The 21357-nt window shown below is 45.6% G+C and overlaps 1 protein-coding gene across 2 annotated transcripts in view; it reads left to right on the forward strand.

The window, feature by feature from the left end:
• PLEKHM3 (pleckstrin homology domain containing M3) overlaps window positions 1-21357 on the forward strand; it is a 217240-nt gene that overhangs the window by 188629 nt on the left and 7254 nt on the right. The window contains exon 8 of one of the 2 annotated variants that reach the window (XM_073807338.1): window positions 7447-7660. The exons of the other annotated variant lie outside the window; for it this stretch is intronic. Coding sequence (XP_073663439.1) covers window positions 7447-7600 — 154 coding nt within the window. The 3' untranslated portion in view covers window positions 7601-7660. Of the gene's footprint in view, window positions 1-7446; window positions 7661-21357 lie in introns of those variants that run through there. 2 annotated transcript variants of the gene reach the window in all.

The following is a 21357-nucleotide window of genomic DNA, read 5'->3' on the forward strand; positions in this document are numbered from 1 at the left end:
TTAAAATGCTGTTTTTTGCGGGGATGGTGAAAGCCCAAGATGAGCCCTGGATGTTAATTCAAAGTCAAGATTTGAGCTTTATTGAAAGTGAGCTACCAGGGACTTTAAAATAGCTCTTAATTTTTTTTTTCTTTTTTTAAATTGAAGTATAGTTGGTTTGCAATGTTGTATCAGTTTCAAGTGTACAGCAAAGTGATTCAGCTCAGTGATTAAGAGCTATAATATATATATATTATATTATATATTAGTTATATAATATATAAAATTAGGTATATTATAGCTCTTAATATTAATCTTGCAGATAGACTTTGGTTTTTTTCTGAATTCTTCAACCTCAATATTCTCATCAGCCCTTCCTATGCTCATGAAAAATATAGTATAACTTTTAAAAAGTTGCAGATGTAGTGTTACAGGCCTCATTTGCCAAGTCAGGCCATGATTTCTTTCAGGTCTGAGACAAAGCCGCCCAAGATCCCACATGGAGTGTCTGCCACAGCTCTTCCCCAGGCCTACTTGCCCGGGTTTCCTCTCGCCACTGTGCTCTCCAAATCAGGAGGGACAAATGCGAGGCAGTAGGCCATTAGGCAAGGCCACTGTTCATTCCTGAAGACCATACTTTGAAAGCAAAGAGTGAAAGTAGAGAGAAGTTGTCTATGTGAGGACAGCAGCCCTCTGGGAACTAACAGGTGACTGGAAATATCTGCACTACCTTCCCGGGGCTGGCCTCACCCTGCCACCAAAAGGCTGTGGGCACAACCGTCCACCTGGAACCTTTCAAAAGCACCATTTAAACTCACTTGTTCAAAGAAAGACATTGAAGAGAGCAGAAAAGGTGCTTCTGGTTAAACATTTACCACAGGTGGACTCTGAGCCTCAGTCTCTAAGACACACCTAGACAAGTTCATGCCCAGCTGCCCCTCCTCCACCCTCAGGAAACCAAGTGGGGCTCACGCGCATTCTGTCCAAGGAACAACTGGACCTCATCTTCACAAGAAACCTGCCACAATCCACAATAAAAAGGAAAGAGTTAATGTTTCACTGAACCAAACTAGACACTATGTAGCCAGAGCCCCTATTCATCTGATTCACGGGACGGGTTAGCTTCCCCCCAGTGGCGGTAAACCTGAGTGGCTGGATGACTGCAGGAAGCTTTCACATTATCAAAAGGAGACATTTCCAGAGGGTGGAAAGAGACACCATTTTGTTCCTCTCTCTCCCCCGCTCAGGAGATGGTGATTTGAATCTCCCTTAATTGTTTCCCCCGTCCTGTCCTTTGATGATGGCTTTAATCAGTGGTTCCCACAACAGAAGCACAAAAACACAAGCAAAACGTCAGGACCCCATCACAGACAATTGACTCAGAATCTCTCTGGATGGGCCTGAGTATTTCTATTTTTAAAAGCTCCCTGGGTGAGTCCCATGCATTCTGAAAGTTAAAAACCACTAGACTGAATGAAGCAAGTTGCTTCATTGAATGAAATATACATTTGCTTAGCATACAGGTGGTCCACTGTGGGAGGGATGTCAGAGGGATGTAGAGGGACTGATCGGTCTTAGCTGCCCTCCGGCCCTCCTGGCAGACAGAGAACAGTACTTTGGAAGCTGCTGCTCATGGATTGCCATTGTTTTCATAAAACTTTAACTTTATACCCCCTTCATTTTCTTCCGGGGTGTGGTTAGTGTCTATTTATCCAGTATATACCATTGCCAGACAGCCGGGTGAATAGAAGTGACCAAGTCATGGCCACAGGTGACTAAGCTAGACTACAAAGAGAGCCTTGTACCCTCCCTTTCATTTGTTCATTCCTCCTGGTTATGCTGCAATTGTCCTCAGTTGTATGCATGTGACAGTCTGCTCCCAGGTCAGGCCCATCCAACTAACATGAACCTCATCCCTCTGGATAGTGGTGTTTAAAATGGAAAATCACTAGATGCTTCTTGCCCAGAAAGGCCTGGGAAATTCAGGAAATCTTGAGCTGTGTTCATATTTGCCTTGGTTCCGTGGAAGAACTAGACTTTAAAATGAACCAGAATCATTCTGAATCAAGGCATCTATTGAACTAATGACCTTCAACCTCACCTGCCAGTTACAGGTGAATGGAAACAGTTCTCACCCTCTCCTCCTTTTATGAAATCAATAACTTTGATGATAACAAGTATTCCTCACTGATGGAACACTTGTACAAATGGTTCAGTCTTATAAAAGACGTGATCTTCTCCATTCCCACAATGCTTACCACAGGGGAACACCCACAGCAAAGACTTTATTGAGAATCATTGTAGGAACGTAGTGTTGCCAAGGGGCAGGAAGGCAACTGGAAATGAACCAGGGACTTTTTCTAAAGCTGCAACATTAAAAACTACATTCCTGAACTTCCCTGGTGGCTCAGTGGTTGAGAGTCCGCCTGCCGATGCAGGGGACGCGGATTCGTGCCCCGGTCCGGGAGGAAACCACATGCCGCGGAGCGGTTGGGCCCGTACCGTTAAAAAAAAAAACAACTACATTCCTGACTTGACGGGGGTAGGTGTTTAAAGTGTATTTTTATTATTGTATTGGATTCTGATTGGGGTAGAGGATTCCTTCCCCAGGAGAACAATGGCCCCTGGTATATAGTACTCAGGAAGATCAAGGCAAAGCACCTGCAACAGATTCATGTATTCTCCCCTGTTTGCATCTATTCCTTCATAGCTTGGACAGAAATGTCTAGCAGGAAGAAAAAATTGTTCTCATAGCTGATCATACAGAAATTCTGATTTATGTGCAATGACTTACAATTTACCTGGACGATCGGGAAATTCATAATTCTCCCACCTCTATTTCAGATTCCTCTATTAAAAGCTATTGGTTTTAAGCCAATCAGCTAGAGTTCATGGGTTCATACAATATTTCAGATCCTGCCATACAATCTCAGGCAGCTGTTGGTCTGGGAGAAATTCCTCCAGCTTTTATCCAGTCCCTCCCAGACAGCCTGATATGAGAATCACTTTCAGTGGCTTCTGTGCTCTCCCAGGATGGTCTGTTGTTCGGAAGCTGAAGAGCTGCTATTAGCACCGTCATTTTTTCAAATGAACATTGAGCTAAATTATCTCAAATGTATAAAGGAACATCTCTCACTGTGTTATGGAAAATTGCCTTCCAAATTACAAGACTATACAAAGTACATATTAATTTTGGGCCCAAGGACATCCAAATTGCCTTAGCTCCCGCGCTGTATTGTGATGACACACTCTTAATAATGTCAGGTTCCAAGGATACTGCAAGGTGCACGCTGTTATGAAAATAAACCAGAATCTTTCTCCATTAGGATCACTGCACGCATACTCAAGCCCAGCTGGAGGTATTTTGCTCTGAGATTCAAGCCTTTTGCAGAGGAAATAAATTCCAATTGCATAGGCAGGGAAGTGAATGTGAATTCTAAACTGGGTCAAGCTCCCCAGATGGCTTTCTCACTGCTCCCAGGAGTGAGGCAACTGAGGAAGCAGCCACCGGCAGCCCCAGTGCCCAGAAGAGACGCCTGATGACAGACGTCTCAGGAAGTACATGCAAGTTCAATTCCACACCAAGGGGAAGGGGGAAAGCAGAAGTCAGGCACCAGCTGATAGACTTTGCCAAGTGCCAATGCTTATAGCGAATGTGTGTCAACATGTGGTCCAACAGCCAAAAAGCCCTGGAAACTAGCCCTGCCCAAATTGCTCCCAAACCTGTAGCCCTGGCACAATAGTCAGCTCACGAGCAGCCCACCACGGGGTGTTTCTAAATGAGGATTTTCGAAGACAAAAATAAATATTTTCAAAAATAAAAAAGTATTAGATTTTGCCTTGTTTGTTCCACCTACTCGTTTCTCTTTTACCTTTTTTTTTTTTTTTTTTTGGTTGCTTGTTGCTGCGTACGGACTTTCTCTAGTTGCGGTGAGCGGGGGCTACTCTTCATTGCGGTGCGCGGGTTTCTCACTGCGGTGGCTTCTCTTGTTGTGGAGCACGGGCTCTAGGCGCGCAGGCTTCAGTAGCTGTGGCACATGGGCTCAGTAGTTGTGGCGCACGGGCTTAGTTGCTCCACAGCATGTGGGATCTTCCCAGACCAGGGCTCTAACCTGTGTGCCCTGCATTGGCAGGCGGATTCTTAACCACTGCACCACCAGGGAAGTTAGCAGTGGCTTCTCTTAATGTGGAGCACCAGATCTAGGCCCACGGGCTTCAGTAGTTGCAGAATGCAGGCTCAGTAGTTGTGGCACCTGGGCCCTAGAGCACGTGGGCTTCAGTAGTTGTGGCGCATGGGCTTAACTGCTCTGCGGTATGTGGGATCTTCTCCGACCAGGGATCAGACCCATGTCCCCTGCATTGGCAGGTGGATTCTTAACCACTGCACCACCAGGGAAGTCCCTCATTTACTTTTTCTGAGAAAATATCACAGAGCAAATCACAGACATAATGACACATTATGCTGATGTACTTTAGCATGCATCTAAAAAAGAGGCTTATTTTTTTCTCCATAGTCACAACGTCATTACACACTGAATAAAAGTAACAATTTCTTGTTATCATCTGATGCTCAGTTCCATATCAAATTTATCTCATTGTCCCCTAAATATCTTTTTTTGTTTTGTTTGTTCTGACAGTAAAGATTTTACAAAATAAGAATACGAGGTACCCCTCCTGAAGTTTTGATACACTGTAAAGCGCTGTGGTTGCCTCCCCAGCTTCCCTTTCTCCTTCCCAGTCCCCTTGAGAAGACAGTACCCCCTGCGCCATTCATGCTGGCCCAATGCAGCCAACAGAAGCTGCAGCGGGAACACACAAGAGTGAGTCCTTCCAGGTGCATCATCCCCGGCCTCTGTATTCAGAAAGCTGTACCAAGGCTGGGAGAAAAGTTTTCTTTAATTGAGGAGAGGGGCTACTTCAGGAGGTTGCTGTGCCCCCAACGTGATGATAGTGACTTGTCAATGGTTGCTGAACACCTGACTAATTGAAAGGACCGGCTCAAGAAACAGGGTTGGTCTCTACAGAATTGAGTAAAGACAGAACCCTTTATGTGCAAGGATGGCAGGTGCCCCCCGTGCAGAGGGTCCCGTCTGTTCCCTGGCACCACGTTGGAGCCAAAGGCATTAGCTCCTGAGCCAACAGCCTGGTCCTCGGGGGCGGGTTCCTCAATTTCTCTCCCATCCCGCGAGATGCCCTCACCAAAAAGACTTTAGAATTAAAATGTTCTTTATTCAGTTCTTCCATTGGATGAGTATTTCACTTTAAAGCATGTGATATTCATGACATAAAATTAAGAGGCACCAAAACGTATGAGAGAAAAGGCTCTCCAAGAGAGTCTTCCCAAATAAAAGACTCTGCCCAGATATTTTCTAAAACATGTCATTGTTTGCAGAGGTGCTAGTTGGGCACATCACTGAGCATCTTTTTTTTTTTCCATCAGCTATAAATGGCTGTTTGATTAAGATTATTATTTAAAGCAGGAAGGAACCTAAGATTCTCTATCATTATGGTCAAAACTTTTCAACTTTAATTTCTCCTTAACAAAATGTCTGATCTCAGACCACAAAAACAAACAAACAACAACAACAAAAATCCCAGAGATAATGGCAGGAATGGAATCCCCGGTGCAGTGTGAACATTATGCTAGAACTGGAGCAGCCCCTCTCAAACTGTGGTCCCCAGACCAGCATCAGCAGGGAATGTGTTACAAGTGCACATTCTCAGTTCATTCACGACCGGGGGATGGGGGGGAGAGAGGGGAGACCTATATTTTAACTATGGGGGCGTGGGATTCTAATGCAGGCCAAAGTCTGAGACCCAGGAGGACACAGAGGATGTCTGCTAATAATCCAGCACTCCCTGCCTCCCCCTTCAGTCAGCAGATCTTTGGGGAGGCCTCCCACAGGCCAAGTGCTCCGTTAGATGCTGGAGTTGCAGGGGCACAGCCTTCCCCCTCCCTCCAGCCCTGCCCCGAAATGGAGAGTGAACAGAGAGAGGTGAGCACAGAAGCCAAGAGGGCGACGTTAACCAGCTCTGTTGTGGCAACTGCTAGATTCCTGGCTCCTTGGCTTTGATGCTCGGTGACCTTGGGCACGTTGTTACCTCCTTCTCTCTGGGGATAATCATAGTCATCAGGTTATGTAGCTGTTGTGAGACTTCAGTGAATTAGTGCGGACAGGGCACTTAGCACCGGGCCTGGCACACAGGAAGAGTCTCATTCCTTTCAGGGTGCAGAGGGAGAGCACGGGCAGGATGTGGGCCAATCTCACCAGGCCAGGAAAAGCTTCTGGGGAGAGGGCCCCTTGGAGGTTGGTCTGGGAAGGGGAGTCATTCTGTGCAAAGCTGGGGTGCCGGCTGGCACCAGGTGGCCCTGAGGCTCCTGCTGGTTCCAGGTGACTAGGGTTCTGAGGGTTTGGGGGGCATCTCCAGCAGATGGAGCCTGGGGGCCCAGCAGCCCTATCTGGCTATCATTTTGTCCTTGTCTACCATCCTGCCCAGCTCCCCTTCTGGACAATTTTAAACATCAGAATCGCCTTCTGCAGCTCCTGCACTTTGTGACAGTCTAATCCACCAGCCAGCAAATGTAAGCCTTCTCCCCTTCTGGCTTCCCCTCCTTGAGAAATGTGGTCGAACAGAGGACTTCATCATGCACCAGCCTCAGCACCTGCCTCTCAGCCATCCTGTCTGGAGTTTCCCTCAGAGCCCTTTCTCACCAGCCTCTCCCACTTTTGCATCGATTTGCAGAAACACAGGAATGTTGGTTGTGCAAGTCGGCTGATTCAAGCTCCCCGCCCAGGACCCTGAAGTTGTCTGCGGCAAAGTCTATGTTTTTTTTCCAAAATAATTGTTTTCCACTTTGTTTTTATTATTAATTTAGAAAGCCCAGCACAAACCCCAGCACGGCGCCGCCTCTGTGGGTCTATCCCCCTCTCCATCGGGAACCTGGGCCTCCCGTCCCCCTCCTCTCCCTTTATTTCAGCGGCCCCCCTCTTCCTCCCCAGCCCCACAATTGTCACTACCAATTAGTGCATTGTTAGGACACACAATGGCGTTACTGTAGCCAGTGGAATGGGAGGCCTTTGTGCTTCTCCAGCCGGCCATGGGGGCAGTCAAGTTTCATTTAGAGACTTAAAACACAACACCAGAAGAAAAATGAAAAAACAGAGAAAGAAAAAAAGCAGAGAAAAATAAAAAGACGACAAGAAAGGAAAAAAAGAAGGTAAAGATGAAGATGAGGAAAAGGAGGCAGGCGGCAAAAGCAAAGGTTGAAAAGGAGAAGAAAAAAAAATCTGCCATTCAGGAGTTAGCCCGAACTCATGAAAAGACCCAAGTGGTCGCTACTCACTGAAGCCCCCCTCAGAACACAAAAAGGGGCTCCGGCTTAAGAGTAATTAGTGGTCTGACTGTGCTTGGAACACTGTGTGTCTTTAGAGGATTTTCCCAACTTTTCTTTTTTTTTTTCTCCAGTCTCCACAAATCAAGAAAGTGGGAGGAGAAAGGTGCAGCCGTGGGGAGGGAAGGGGCCTGGAGCCACGCTGGCCCCCAGCAGTTCAGGCTGGGGGGGAATCGGCCTTTCTCTTTGACAGGTAAATTGGTTTTATTCTCTAAAGCTTGTAACTAATTACAGAGGGTATTTTTCTGGAAGAACATGACATATGGGTGTGTTTTAGAGTCACTGTTTTATTTGTTTCAAGTACCCTTCGAGCAGCCTGGCCCTTTTTGCGGCCCGGAAGATGCCCCCAGAGGCCCAGCCCTTTCATCCAGAGCCTACGGGTTGTGGACTTTTTCTGTCAGCCACACTTTGGTGTCCAGGAGAGCTTTTTCCCGCTTGTAAAATTAATATCCCAGTTTAAACGTGGGACCAGCCTGGAAAAGCAGCTTTGGCTTCTGAGCTGGTCTTCATTTGGAGCATTCGTCAGATAGCTCTCGGGCTGGAAACACAGCTCCCTGGGTTTTCACTCTTCTCCTCCACACTGATCCCCCCCAAATCGATGTGTTTCCGGCTTGTTAGAATTCCAGGTACAAGGGATGCTCTCTGAGCCCAGAAGCCACCCTGAAGTTAGGCTAGTCTCTCTCTCCTCCCCCCTGCCTCTCCACACCCTCCAATTTCTAGAAAGTGCCAAGACTCACCATGTCAGACTTGCCACCGAACAAGGATATTCCTGTGTTGTTGTTTCTAAAATTTTTCTTGGAAACACCCAGCCCAATGCAGCCAGTTCATAACTTGTGCCAACTTCATGCTGCTACTTGGGGTTTATATTTCCCTTCAAATGCATTAAATATGCCTCCCTCTTCCCTCTCTCTGAGTCAGACCAGACTCCCAGTTTTTGGTTGTTTGCTTTTTTACAAATAAGCTAATTAACGGAGACATCCATTCCATGCAAGGTTTACATAAAACCACCCTCACCTTAGAAACAATTTACCCAGGCTCTACCCAGGACCGGCTCAGTGTTGTGCCTCCTCTGTTTTGTTTTTCCACCTGTCAACTAGAAGCGAAGGAAACTGGGGGCTGTTCCCAGGTGTTCACTGAGACGGGAGGGATGGGGGTGGGCATCCGGCAGTGTGAAGACCGCAGTTCTAATCCACATCCTGCCAATGACCGCTGGGTGTTCATGTGCAAAAGCGGGGCCCCTGTGCTCACCTTCAGGCATTGTCATGAGGATGAGAAGAGACAGCCTATGAAAAGGGAGGAGCCCTGGCACACACCGCCTGGCACTGAATACACACCGGCTTCCTTCCATGTTGTCTGCGGTCAGGAGGCCGCTGAAGGGGTTCATTTTTCATTCCCTCCGTGCTGTGCTGTGGGACTGTGCCCGCTCTTGGTGGATGCCTTGTTACACACTGGCTCTCTCCGCCCCACCTCCAACCCCCAAAAAAGAACGTGTCCTGATTCTATCAGGAAATAAAGAGTGAAACCCTCTGATAATGGCCCCTGGAATGTCACAAACACTCAAGTCAGGAAATGCAAATCCAAGGGAGGCGGTATTGAAACAATGCTGATTGAGTTTCTGCTAAAGGCTGGGTCTCTGGGACTGGCGTAGAGAGGCAGGATGGATTTGGTTCTCCCCAGATTTGGGTTAAGGCAACGTCTGCCTCATGTGGCAAACGGGGAAGCGTCCTGAAAGCGTTCTTGGTGAGGGACTTGGGGGGCAACATTGGTACCTCCCACTCTCCTCCACCCTCAGCCTTTTGCTCTGGGAGGGGTCATGGGAACCCAAAGACTCCAGAACCTGCAAAGAAGGCGGCACCCGAGATCGTAGTGGAGGACAGCCCAGCCGTGGCCACAGCAAACGAGACTTCAAGCCTGACGTCCTGCCATCAAGTTCACCGCCCACACATCTTTCAGAGCCCTGTCTCCTCTCTGTCCCACTGTCGCTTCCTCTGTCCGCTGTCACTTCTCCCATCTCCTCCTCTCTCTCCAGGCCATTTCAATCGCTTCTTAACCAGCCTTCCCTCCAAGCCCTTCAGTGCTGCCCCCCACATGGTCTTTGTCAAATGCAAGCCTGATCTTGCCTCAGCCCCACTTAAAAATCTCCTAAGGCTCTCAGTTGCCTTCAGGACACAGTCCAAACACCAAACCGACCCAGAAGCCCTTGATGGTATGGTCCTGTCCTTCCCTTTAACCCCATCTCCTGCCATCAGATGGCCTTGTAGGCTCGTTAGCTGTGATTTTGCATGGGCCTATTACGGATTTAATGCTCGGCTGTTGCTGTCTTGAAATTCTGAAGAATTTTTTAAGGAGGACCTCGCATTTTCATTTTGCAGCAGGCCCCAAAATTGTGGCAACTGGTCGTACTTCTCTCCTTCATCCCCCTTCACATTCCCCTGCCAGCAAACTTCTTACAGTTCTCCAGTTTTGTGCAGTTCCTTCTATTTGGAACGTTCTCCTTGTCTATTTGCCAAGCTTTTTGTCACCCATCAAACTGTGCTGCGTGTCCCCTTCTCTGAGAATTTTCCCGAATTCCGCTGTCCAAAGAAAATAATGCCTCTTTGCACTTGTCCACTTTTCAGTTTATCGCAGCTTATTCTTATTTATTTCCTGCTTCACCTTATAGGTTAGGAACACCAAGATGACAGAAATGGTGTCTTGCACAAGTACCAGGATTTCTAATGCTCCTTTGAGTGACATTGAATCAAGTGTTATATTTAAGAAATGTTTATTGAAAGAATCATTAAGCTTTCACTCCAATGACCATACCTGTGCTCTGCGTGCACATTTACTGCGACTCTATATCCTCACTTAGCCTCACTTGGGTCCCTCAGGGCCACAGTGCAGGTCACCACTGTCTGGGACCAGTAAAGTGGCCTCTGTTAAGTGGTGAGCCTTAGAGTGTTGCTGTCCAATAGAACTTTCTACAGTGACGGAAATGTCCAGTACAGAAGCCACTGAGCATGTGTAACCTCATAGCTAATGCAACTGACAGCCTGAATGTTGAATTTTATTTCCCTTTAACTCATTTAAATGTTCATAGCCACAATGAAGCTCCCACATTGGACAGCGCAACCCTCCATGATGTTACTGGTCCTTGCCACAGACCAGGGAGCAAGTCTGCTCACAAACCTTGCTGCTTCAGAAACACATCTGTGCAAATCACAAGCCTTGGAGCACCTCCTGACGAGAAAGGTTTTCCATGACGGGGAAACCAGTCTTTTCTGGCTTCCTTGATTGAAACCAGCAACCCCTGTCCACACACATTCTGCTGACGACCACAGTTTGGGGCTCCCTGGTGTAGACACACCTGGTTTTACCTGGGAAATGAGAACAAAGAGCCTTCCACACCTGGGAGGGAAGTACCTGTCGGAGTCAAGGGTTTCTACTTTGGATGCCAAGGGCAAGAAGACTAGTCTACATTCCTTTTCTCCGAAGCTGTCAAAGATTCCTATTCACACTAATTATGGCTCTTCACAGGGTCTTCAGGTTCTGGATGCTGGGTTGTAAAAGACTCTGAGTGAAGCAAAGAGAGAGGGAGAGGATTCCATTTTCAAGGTGCATTGCTTCTTTCAGCGAGAACTTCTGTAACCAATACAGGTAACCGTAGATCACCTGGGGCCAATTTCAAAGATGAGAGCAGCCGGGTGAGTAGAACTCACAACAGATCTAGATGGCCGAGATTCAGGACGGCACAGGCAAATCACAGAAGAGTGAGCCCCTTGGCTTCTTTGTATTTAAAAATGATCCATAGAGCTTCCCTGGTGGCGCAGTGGCTAAAAACCTGCCTGCTAGTGCAGGGGACACAGGTTCGAGCCCTGGTCCGGGAAGATTCCACAAGCCGCAGAGCAACAAAGTCTGTGCACCACAACTACTGAGCCTGCACTCTAGAGCCCGTGTTCGGCAACAAGAAGCAACTGCAATGAGAAGCCTTGAACAGCAACAAAGACCCAACACAGCCAAAAATAAATAAATAAGTAAAAATTTATAAAAAAAAAATTGATCCACAAACTTGCAGAAAAGAGGAAGCCCCTATAGGATTTGGGTCATAATTTCAAATGCTATTTTAGATTATTATCATCAAGGGGGCCAGTGGGATGGGCAAAATAGGTGAAGGGGATTAAGAGGTACAAACTACTAGTTACAAAATAAATGTCACAGGAATATGATGTACAGCATAGGAAGTACACTCAATAATATTATAATAACTTTGTAATGTATAAAGATATTGAATCAATATGTTATATACCTGAAACGAATATAATACTATAAATCAACTATACTTCAATTAAAAAAAATATCATCAAAAGGACAGATTAACGTTCAGGCCCCCAAGTAAAATATGGATCCTTCCCCTCAACTTTACTGCCACCACCTCCACCACCACGGCCTCTGGGTTCCCTAGGGGCACTCCCTATTTTCACAGGCCCTAGAATAGACGTTTCTAGAAAATTAGCTACACCTAAGAGTGGGAAGTTAGGATGAGAATGGGGAAAATGATAGCTGATACTGTGGGACCTTTCCTCTTAAAGTTCTGCTGATTGCACTTAAAAACAGATATATCGTGTTCTTCCCAGAAATATAAAATTCAGTTTGAAGAGTTCGTCCGCATCTTTCTTCTCCTGAGGACAATTGTTCATACTAATTATTCTCAGCCGCCTCTAAGGTTACAGAGGCTCTGAAATGATCCACTAAAAATATACTTTATCGTCCATATTTGGCTCTACAGCTCTATTTAAAGGGAGTTGTGTACAAAACAACGTAACCCTGGCCTCTGACCCCCACTATTTTTCTGGTATGACAAGGAACAAAGTTTAGAGAGCAATACAGGAATATAAGTCTGTGTTAAGTTATGAGCTGCAAACTCCCAGTGTAGTCAGAAAAGGCAGAGATTTCTGTGGGCCACAGTCAAGAGGCAGCATCCCAGGAGGAGACAAGCAGAGTCACTCCCAAAAGATGACGAATTGGAGCCATCATGCTGGCCTTAGGAGCCTCCTCCAGCCCCAGGACCTGGCAGCACCTCAGGGAAGCGGTCCCAGGAGGAGGAGGGGCTCGACCAGTGAAGCTGTAAACACCTGAGGTTCAAGGACAATCAGTCAATCCAACCTGCCTCCCCACACCCTGGGACACAGCCCTGGGACTCCAAACAAAACTATGATTCCTTCCTGCTCCCCTTCTACACACATGCACAGGCAAAGCCACCCACTCCTGGCCACGGTTCCTGTTAGTAACCCTGATCCAGTGTTGGGGAACCATGAACACAGAGTAGGATAACAGTCAAAAAAGATTTCAGTGCCTGCCACAGAAGGGATAGGGATGAATTCCCAACTCTGCACTTTACCATGAGCTGTGTGACCTCCAGCAAGTGACTTAGTCATCCTCAGCCCTCCCCATCTGTCAAATGGGATGATAAAGGTTCCCTTGCAGGATTATGATGAAGACTAAGTAAGATTAAATAACTGATATACAAATTATTGCATACACATTAAACCTATAATTACTAAAAAGAAAGAAAGGAAGAAAGGAAGAAGGAAAGAAAAAGAAAGAAAGAAAAAAAGAAAGGAAGGAAGGAAGGAAGGGAGAGAGAGAGAGAGAGAAAGAACGAAAGAACGAAAGAACGAACGAAAGAAAGAAAGAAAGAAAGAAAGAAAGAAAGAAAGAAAAGAAGCCTATAATTACTATTGACATTATCTTTCCTGGAGAAGAGGTAGGAAGACTGAATTAAGAACCACTGTACCTTTTCTACTGTTTTCTCTAGTCTATGAGTTATTTGATCACTAACTATTCTCATTTTGACAAAACCCGTTGCAGTACAGTTTCCCTGGAGTGCTATTCAAATAGCAGAAACTTGAATTACCTACTATTTTCAGAGCAATTTGGCTTAATTTTTTTTTTTCTGAGACTGGTCAACCAGGTTAAACTTAGGGAAAACTGTGCTGTGAGGTATCAGGAAGAATTTAGTTTAGTTTCTGGACTTGCCTGATCATAGTCGGTTCTAAAAAAGAAACACTAATGAAACCATGGGCTGTCAAAGGTAATTCAGTCATTCAGCAAATATTTATGGAGCACCCACTATGAGGCAGGCCCTGTGCTGCATACAGATGGCTGCCTGTCTGTGTGCTGTTATTTTTATAATAATAAAAACTCACCAATAATTGTTCCTTAAATAATCAAAGAGATAAGGACAAGGTCTTGGATCTGGAATGATGTAGAAACTTATTTTTCAACGTGTATGACTTGCCATATATACAACAGATAAAAGAAAGATTATCCAGATTATATAAGTATTGTCTAAAATCCCACTAAAATCATACCAGAGAATGGGCAATTTACAGAAAAGAGAACCTAAATTGCCGGTAAACACATGAAATATACAGTGGAAGATTACGTAGTATTTAAAACGAATGAGTTAACATAAGAATCATCATATGATCCAGCAGTTCCACTTCCGGGTATTTACCTCAAAGAATTTAAAACAGGGACTCAAGCAAATCCGCACACCCGTGTTCATGGCGGCATTGTTACCAACAGCCAAAAGGTACAAACACCCCAAGTGTCTGTCAACAGATGAACAGGTAAACAAAATACACAAACATACAATGGGCTCTATATTCAGCCTTTAAAAAGAAGGAAATTCTATCACACGCTACAACTTGGATGAAGCTTGAAGACGCGATGCTAAGTGCAATAAGCCAGGCACGAGAGGGCATCTATTGTATGATTCCACTTATGTGAGGCACTAGAGTAGTCAGATTCATAGAGACAGTAAGTAGAATAGTGGTTGCCAGGGGCTGAAGAGGAAGGAATGGGGAGATGGTGTTTCCTGGGTGCAGAGTTCAGTGGAAAATGAAAAAGTTCTGGAGATGGATGGTGGTAATGATTGTGCAATGATTGTTCAGGACTTAATGTCACTGAACTGTACACCAAAAAATGGTTAAAATGGTCAGTTTTATGTTATAGATATTTAAACACAGTTTTAAAAGCATTTCTAAACTTGGATTCCAAAATAACTATTTTTTTAAATTTTTAATTAGGCTTATAGGATATTCTTGCTTCCCCTCCCATCATTGAACTTCCTCAATGAGCCTTTACTATTAAAAATGCAAGAGGAAAAAAAATGAACAAGGTCGACCAAGAAAGAGGTCTAAGATAAATCATTATGTGAAAAAGGATGATTGCAAGTTTGATATATACAATATTTTCCAGGTATACTAAGGAAAAGAAACACATCTTATGTGTAAAAGGATAGAGAAATGTCTCCAAGGAAATACCCCATACTGGTCACAAAAGTTACTTCTCAGGAAGAGAATGGGAGATAAATGAGAACTCCTGATTTATCTTTATTGTTGAATAATTTAAAATAGATCCATAATTTCCCAGTAATGGGGAGGAAGGCTGGGGTCTCCTGCCCAGTGGGCTTGGCAAGTGAGGCCTCGGACTGCCACATCTGACTTTGATAACATCCTACAAAGTGAAAAACAGGCTACTGCATGCTAGGGGTATAAGGAGACCATTCTGATTGCAAATATCATGAACCATTGTCTATAAAAATAGAAGCATATCTGTGAAGTCCCCAGGTTCAGTTTTCAGTGTGGAAAATATTCTCACCACGGTTCTACTTGGGTGGTAACAGCTCAGCTTTGAGCCAGAAATATAGGAATCTAAATACACATTTTATTGGTGTGAAGTAAGCAAACTTAACCTCTCCAAGCATCGGTGTCGTCATCTGTAAAATGGGTATAACAAAAATACAGATTTGGGGAGGGGGTGAGGATTATAAAGCATCTAGCATACGCCAAGCACCCAGTAAGTACAATCAATATAAAATAATGAAGTCGCATTTCTTTAAAAGGGTACCTCAAGTTAAGGCCTTTCAAAACCCAAAGCCAAAGCTATTTCTCTCCCTTGCGCAGTAGCCGGCATTTAGAAGGCAATCAATAAATAGAACCCAGGGCCTTACCCACTGGATTCTTGGTTCTCAAACCTCAGTGGGCATACAAATGATCTGAGGAGCTGGTCAAAGATATAGATTCCCAGGGGAATTCCCTGGCGGTCTAGTGGTTAGGACTCCATGTTTTCACTGCCAAAGACATGAGTTCAATCCCTGGTTCGGGGAACTAAGGTCCCACAAGCCGTGTGACCAAGATAAATACAGATTTCCAGAGTCCATACTCAGAAACTGTGATCCAGTTGGGTTGGAGCATGACCCCAGAATCTGCATTTTACCTTCGGTGATGTATAAAGCGAAGCTAAGAAACCCTGCTCCAGGAGTAATATTTGAAAAAGGTGAGGCAGAGTTCCCCACCAAAATGTTCTTTTCTCTACTCTGTCTCCCCCTCCTTCTCTACAAGAAAATGATTACTCCTTTTCTTCTCCCTTCTCCAGAGTTTTGGGAAGTACAGTTTCCAGAAAGGATGGCCTTGCTATTTCTTGACAAAGTCTCAACAGGACAGTTTTTTGGTTTTTTTGGGTTTTTTTTTTTTTTTTTTTTTGCGGTACGCAGGCCTCTCACTGTTGTGCCCTTTCCCGTTGCGGAGCATAGGCTCCGGACGCGCAGCCCCAGCGGCCATGGCTCACGGGCCCAGCCGCTCCGCGGCATGTGGGATCTTCCCGGACCGGGGCACGAACCCGTGTCCCCTGCATCGGCAGGCGGACTCTCAACCACTGCACCACCAGGGAAGCCCATCAACGGGACAGTTTTTAAAAGAAAAGGGAGGGGAGGTAAGAGAAGTGGAGAAGGAAGGAAGGAAAAAGAGACAGCTTCTTGGAGATGGGGTGGAGGAGGTAGCAGAGAACTTCCAAGCTTTTGATAATTAAACCGAAAAGACTAAAAATCCTTAAATGTCCCATCTGATGGGCAGACAGACCTTTTCCATCCTCCTGGACAAAATCCAGAGTTCTCCAGTTGGGAGAAATAGCGGAAGTGAGAGATAGAGAAAAAACAAAAACAGGCTGGAGGAAGGGGGTGCTGATGGGGAGGGAGGGAAACTGATGTCCTGCGGTCGGTGGTAGCAACATAACTATGAGTTCAGGCCAAGGCAAAGGGTCTCCTTTTCAGTACCTTTTAAACAAAAATAAATAAATAAAAATAAAAACTCACCTAATGCTTTTTTTTTCTGGTCTCCCGCCGCTCTGCAAACACCAAGTAATGAATTCATCTGCCCAGGACAGCCCCTCCAGAGGGAGGTAAACAGTTACAGGCCCTTAGGCCCCATCGGCTAAGTAAACCAGAACTACAATGGGCTAGAAGTTAAGCAGCTTGTGTGAAGAGAGGCTGCGTAAAGTTAATTAATCGTGTCACGGCTGTCGCTGATAAAGCAGGTCTAGTGGGTGGTTATATTTCACAGTCACGCAGCTTTAGGTGAAAGTTGAAAATTAAAACAGCTGCTTCTCCAGTAGATTGGAGGTTCCAGAGTCAAACCCTATTAACACTAGGGCTTCAAATGAAGGGGCGGGTTGATTAGCGAAGCACGAGGACCAGGGGTGGGGGGGTGGCGAGAAGAGGGCTTGTTAAAGTCAGTCACGAAGGCAGCCATTAACCTGGAGTTTTAATTCAGAAGACAAGAAAGACACGTGAAGCAGTGCAAGGCCTGTGAACAACATCCAGAAGAATCCGTTTGTCTCATTCTACATCCAGAAGCCATGCAGCTCTGACCCCTCCCCCGCCATACCTACCCTCCCTCCATCCGATATGCTTAACCTTTTTTTTTTTTTTTTTTTTCTGTACGCGGGCCTCTCACTGTTGTGGCCTCTGCCGTTGCAGAGCACAGGCTCCGGACGCGCAGGCCCAGTGGCCATGGCTCACGGGCCCAGCCGCTCTGCGGCATGTGGGATCTTCCCGGACCGGGGCACGAACCCTTGTCCCCTGCATCGGCAGGCGGACTCCCAACCACTGCGCCACCAGGGAAGACCCTGCTTCATCATTTTTAAAACCTTTTTATTACAGGAGACTTCAAGCGTACGTATGATCCCCAGGCTCCACTTCAACCTCAACAATTACGAACTCGGGGTGAATCTTGTTTCATGGTAACCAGTGGTTCTCAGACTTGAGTGGGCATCAGAATCACCTGGGGGGCTTGTTAAACCACAGATCGCTGGGCCCTCCCAGTAATCTAATTCAGTAGGTCTGGGGTGGGACCTGAGAATTTGCATTTTCAAGTTCCCAGGTGTTGCCAATGCTGCTTGTCAGGAAGCACACCTGGAGAACCACTGATCTCTGTACCCAATCACTTTCTCCTTCAGTATTATTATGAAGGCCAGTCCTAGGACAGCATATCATTTCATCTGAAATATTCAGTGCTCTAAAAGATAATGCCATTCTCTCACACCTAAAAAATGATGGTAACTCATTAATATCATTAAATATCTAGTAAGAGCTCAAATCTCCAAATACTCCATAAATATCCTAGGTTTTTTTTTCACAATTTGTTTACTTTAATCAGAGTCCAAATAAGGTGTACATACTGTGACTGTATGATAGGTCTTTAAGTCTCTTTTAATCTTTAACCATTAACATTCCTTGAACTCTTTTATTCCGTGCAATTAACTTGTTGAGGGACCTCTATTATTTTTTAAGAGGTAGAACATGGTGGTAACCTCTCTGGAGTCTTGGCCGCATCACAAGCCTTGTGACCTTGGCCAAGTTAGTCAACCTCCGTCAGCACAGAGGTACTGGTAAATGTTTAACAACCAGTCTGGGGTGGGGCGGGGGAAGGGTACAAGCCCTCATTTGTACATTTGCCAATTTCTGTGGTGTAAATGCCCCCACCATGGCCTGTTCAAGCCACCGATGTGATGTCACAAAATGGAGAGCTGGGAAGAGAAGTGTGCAGTAGCACATTATTACACAATATTTCCACCGTGCAGGTAAAACATCTCCAGAGCACAGATGCTATTGAAAAGTAACAAAATAGTTAGGAAGTGATGAATGTTGAGTATTTATTACCTTTGTTTTTAATGTAATTTATTTAATTATATGCTTATGTATTTAATTTTTAATAACAGTTGTGTTTAACCACTAGCTTGCCGAATTCCTGAAAGTTTACCAATCAGCACTGGCTCCTGCACACAGCTGTCTCTAAGTCTCGTCTTTCTTACCTGGGAAATGGGTGATGTAATAGCAATAACGCTTAGCGGTGAGGATGGAAGGAGACGGTGCCCTTGAGCACACAGTAGAGATTCAGTGCATGTACCTGGTCAGGTGGATATCAGATAGAGAGTTACTTGCTCCCCCTGGCTGCGCAGGGAAAGCAGCGATGTGGGGCTTGTATCAGATCACTAGATACAGGGGAACCGTTTTCAGAATTCCAGGGGAAGCAGCAGCCAGAAAGGTGGGAGCTTGGTCACCTAGGCCCAGGAAGTGGCCCTTGGCCCTGCCTTGATCACCACACAAATTCCAACCGCCCAGAAGAAATGCACTTGCAGTGAGGTGATTCAGGCCTGCTCCACCCCTCCACTTTACACAGAGGCCACTTAAACTGTTTGCTAAAATCAAGACCCTTCTTTTGAGGTAGATCAGGTTACCCAGCAAGGTGATTATTGCTTCTAATGGTCTGCAAACAGGTTCTCAACGGTTAACCCCTCCATCCTCTGGGGACACTGGGCCAAGCCGGCCTGGGCAGAAGCAAACACAAGCGCCAGGGGCTCAGGGGTTGCGAGATGCTAAAAGAATAAGGCTGGACATAGGAGGGCCCATTGCTAGCTCAACTCCAAGATGAGTGCTTAGTGCTTCCATAGTTCCCCAGACAGCCTGTGGCCCACTCCTGGAGGTCTCAGATCCCTAGGAGGCCCTAAGTTTAAGCCAGGGGCTGGAGAATTCATAGGCAGACCAATCACTGTCCACAGAATAAGTAAATAAAAGAGGCAGGAGGGAGTGGCACTAAATCTTTCACGCCTGTCAGACTTGGAGTTTTCAGGCCACTACTTCCCTTCAGTGTGAGCTTGGACAAGTTATTGAACCTCTCTGAGCCTCCATTTCCTCATCTATACAATGGGGATAACAACGGTTTCCGCTCTGTAGAGTTGTGGGGTGAATGAAAGATAACATACGTAGAGCACTTAGCCAAATACCCAGCACATAATAAGTACACAAGAAATAGTAGCTGCTAGGGACTTCCCTGGTGGTCCAGCGGTTAAGACTCCATGCTTCCACTGCAGGGGACACGAGTTCAATCCCTGGTTGGGATCCCACATGCCGCAAGGTGCGGCCAAAATAAAAATAGTAGCTGCTATTATTATTTTAACGCTTGTAGAGTCTGTCATAGTTAATAAGATGCAAATCAATTTAAAGACATTACATTTAATTTGGAACTTCCCTGGTGGTGCAGTGGTTAAGAATCTGCCTGCCAATGCAGGGGACACAGGTTCGATCCCTGGTCCGGGAAGATCCCACATGCCGCGGAGCAACTAAGCCCATGCACCCCAACTATTGAGCTTGCGCTCCAGAACCCACAAGCCAGAACTACTGAAGCCCGCGAGCCACAACTACTGAAGCCCATGCACCTAGATCCCGTGCTCCGCAACGAGAAGCCACCGCAATGAGAAGCCTGCGCACCTCAACGAAGAGTAGCCCCCGCTCGCCGCAACTAGAGAAAAAGCCTGCGTGCAGCAATGAAGATCCAACACAGCCATAAATAAATAAATAAATAAAAGACATTACATTTAATTAAAAGTAGCTTTCCCTTTCCATGTACTTTCTCATTCAATAGATATTAAATGTGTCATAGGGAATGTCTTTGGGGTGTTTAGACTTGGTCCTCATTCCTGGGGAACCACTGATCTAGCCTCTGGGAGAGCAGCACTTTCTCCATGCACCTCAAGAGGTCTCAAGCCCATAAAAGGTGACTGTTTTACACAGCTGAAATGGAAAAAAAAAAATGCAATAGGGATCAAACAGCATGACCTTAGATGTGGAAAAGAGAGAGTCTGGGATGAGGTGGAATGGGAAGATCTACCTCCCTTAAGAGAAAAACTAACTACAGTGTGTATTTAGAAAAATATGATGTCATCAGAGCATCCTTTTACCCCTTAGTGGTGTCCACGAACTCTTTCTAAGCACTCTAACATGGAAAAACAATTAATATTTAACATGAAAACAGGAAATTGTTGACTCAGAGATGGCCATCTCTATCTGGGTGTTTAAGGCACAAAAAGCCCTCCTTTGGCTCTGTGCATTGTCGTGAAGCAGGGTGCAACCCCGTGGACAGGGTGAACCTGTTTATGTGGAAGTGTATGCCTAGAAAGAGTCTCTGGCAAGTTACTGCATGAAACAGCTAACAGCAGTTGGCTCAGAGGTGCAAAATTTGAATGTAAGAAAATAATTTTTGCTTACTTCATTACTTCAGTATAAAGTTTTGCAACAATCATGGACAACATACTTTTTTCTATTTTTTAAATTTAGATATAATATTAACATGCACAGATATACAGACTGATCAGTTTTTAAAAATGCATATATCCACATAATCCACACCCCCATCAAGATACAGAACATTTTCATCACCCCAGAAAGTTCCCTCACGTCCCATCCCAGTTAATCCTCTTCTCCTCTATACCCCTTATATCCCCCCATTCTTCCAGCCCCTCCAAGCAAACACTGTTTGCACTTCACATAAGCAGAACCATACAGTATGTACTCTTGTGTCTGGCTTCTTTCTTTTTATTTTAGAAGAAAAGTATTTTTTTTAATTAATTTATTTTTTGGCTGCGTTGGGTCTTCGTTGCTGCGCACGGGCTTTCTCTAGTTGTGGAGAGTGGGAGCCACTCTTCGTTGTGGTGTGTTGGCTTCTCATTGTGGTGGCTTCGCCTGTTGTGCAGCACGGGCTCTAGACATGCGGGCTTCAGCAGCTGTGGCAGGGGGGCTCAGGAGTTGTGGCTCGCGGGCTCTAGAGCACAGGCTCAGTAGTTGTGGCACACAGGGTTAGTCGCTCCGCAGGATGTGGGATCTTCCC

This window comes from Tursiops truncatus, chromosome 7 (assembly GCF_011762595.2).
Source record: "Tursiops truncatus isolate mTurTru1 chromosome 7, mTurTru1.mat.Y, whole genome shotgun sequence".
Classification (NCBI taxonomy): Eukaryota; Metazoa; Chordata; class Mammalia; order Artiodactyla; family Delphinidae; genus Tursiops; species Tursiops truncatus.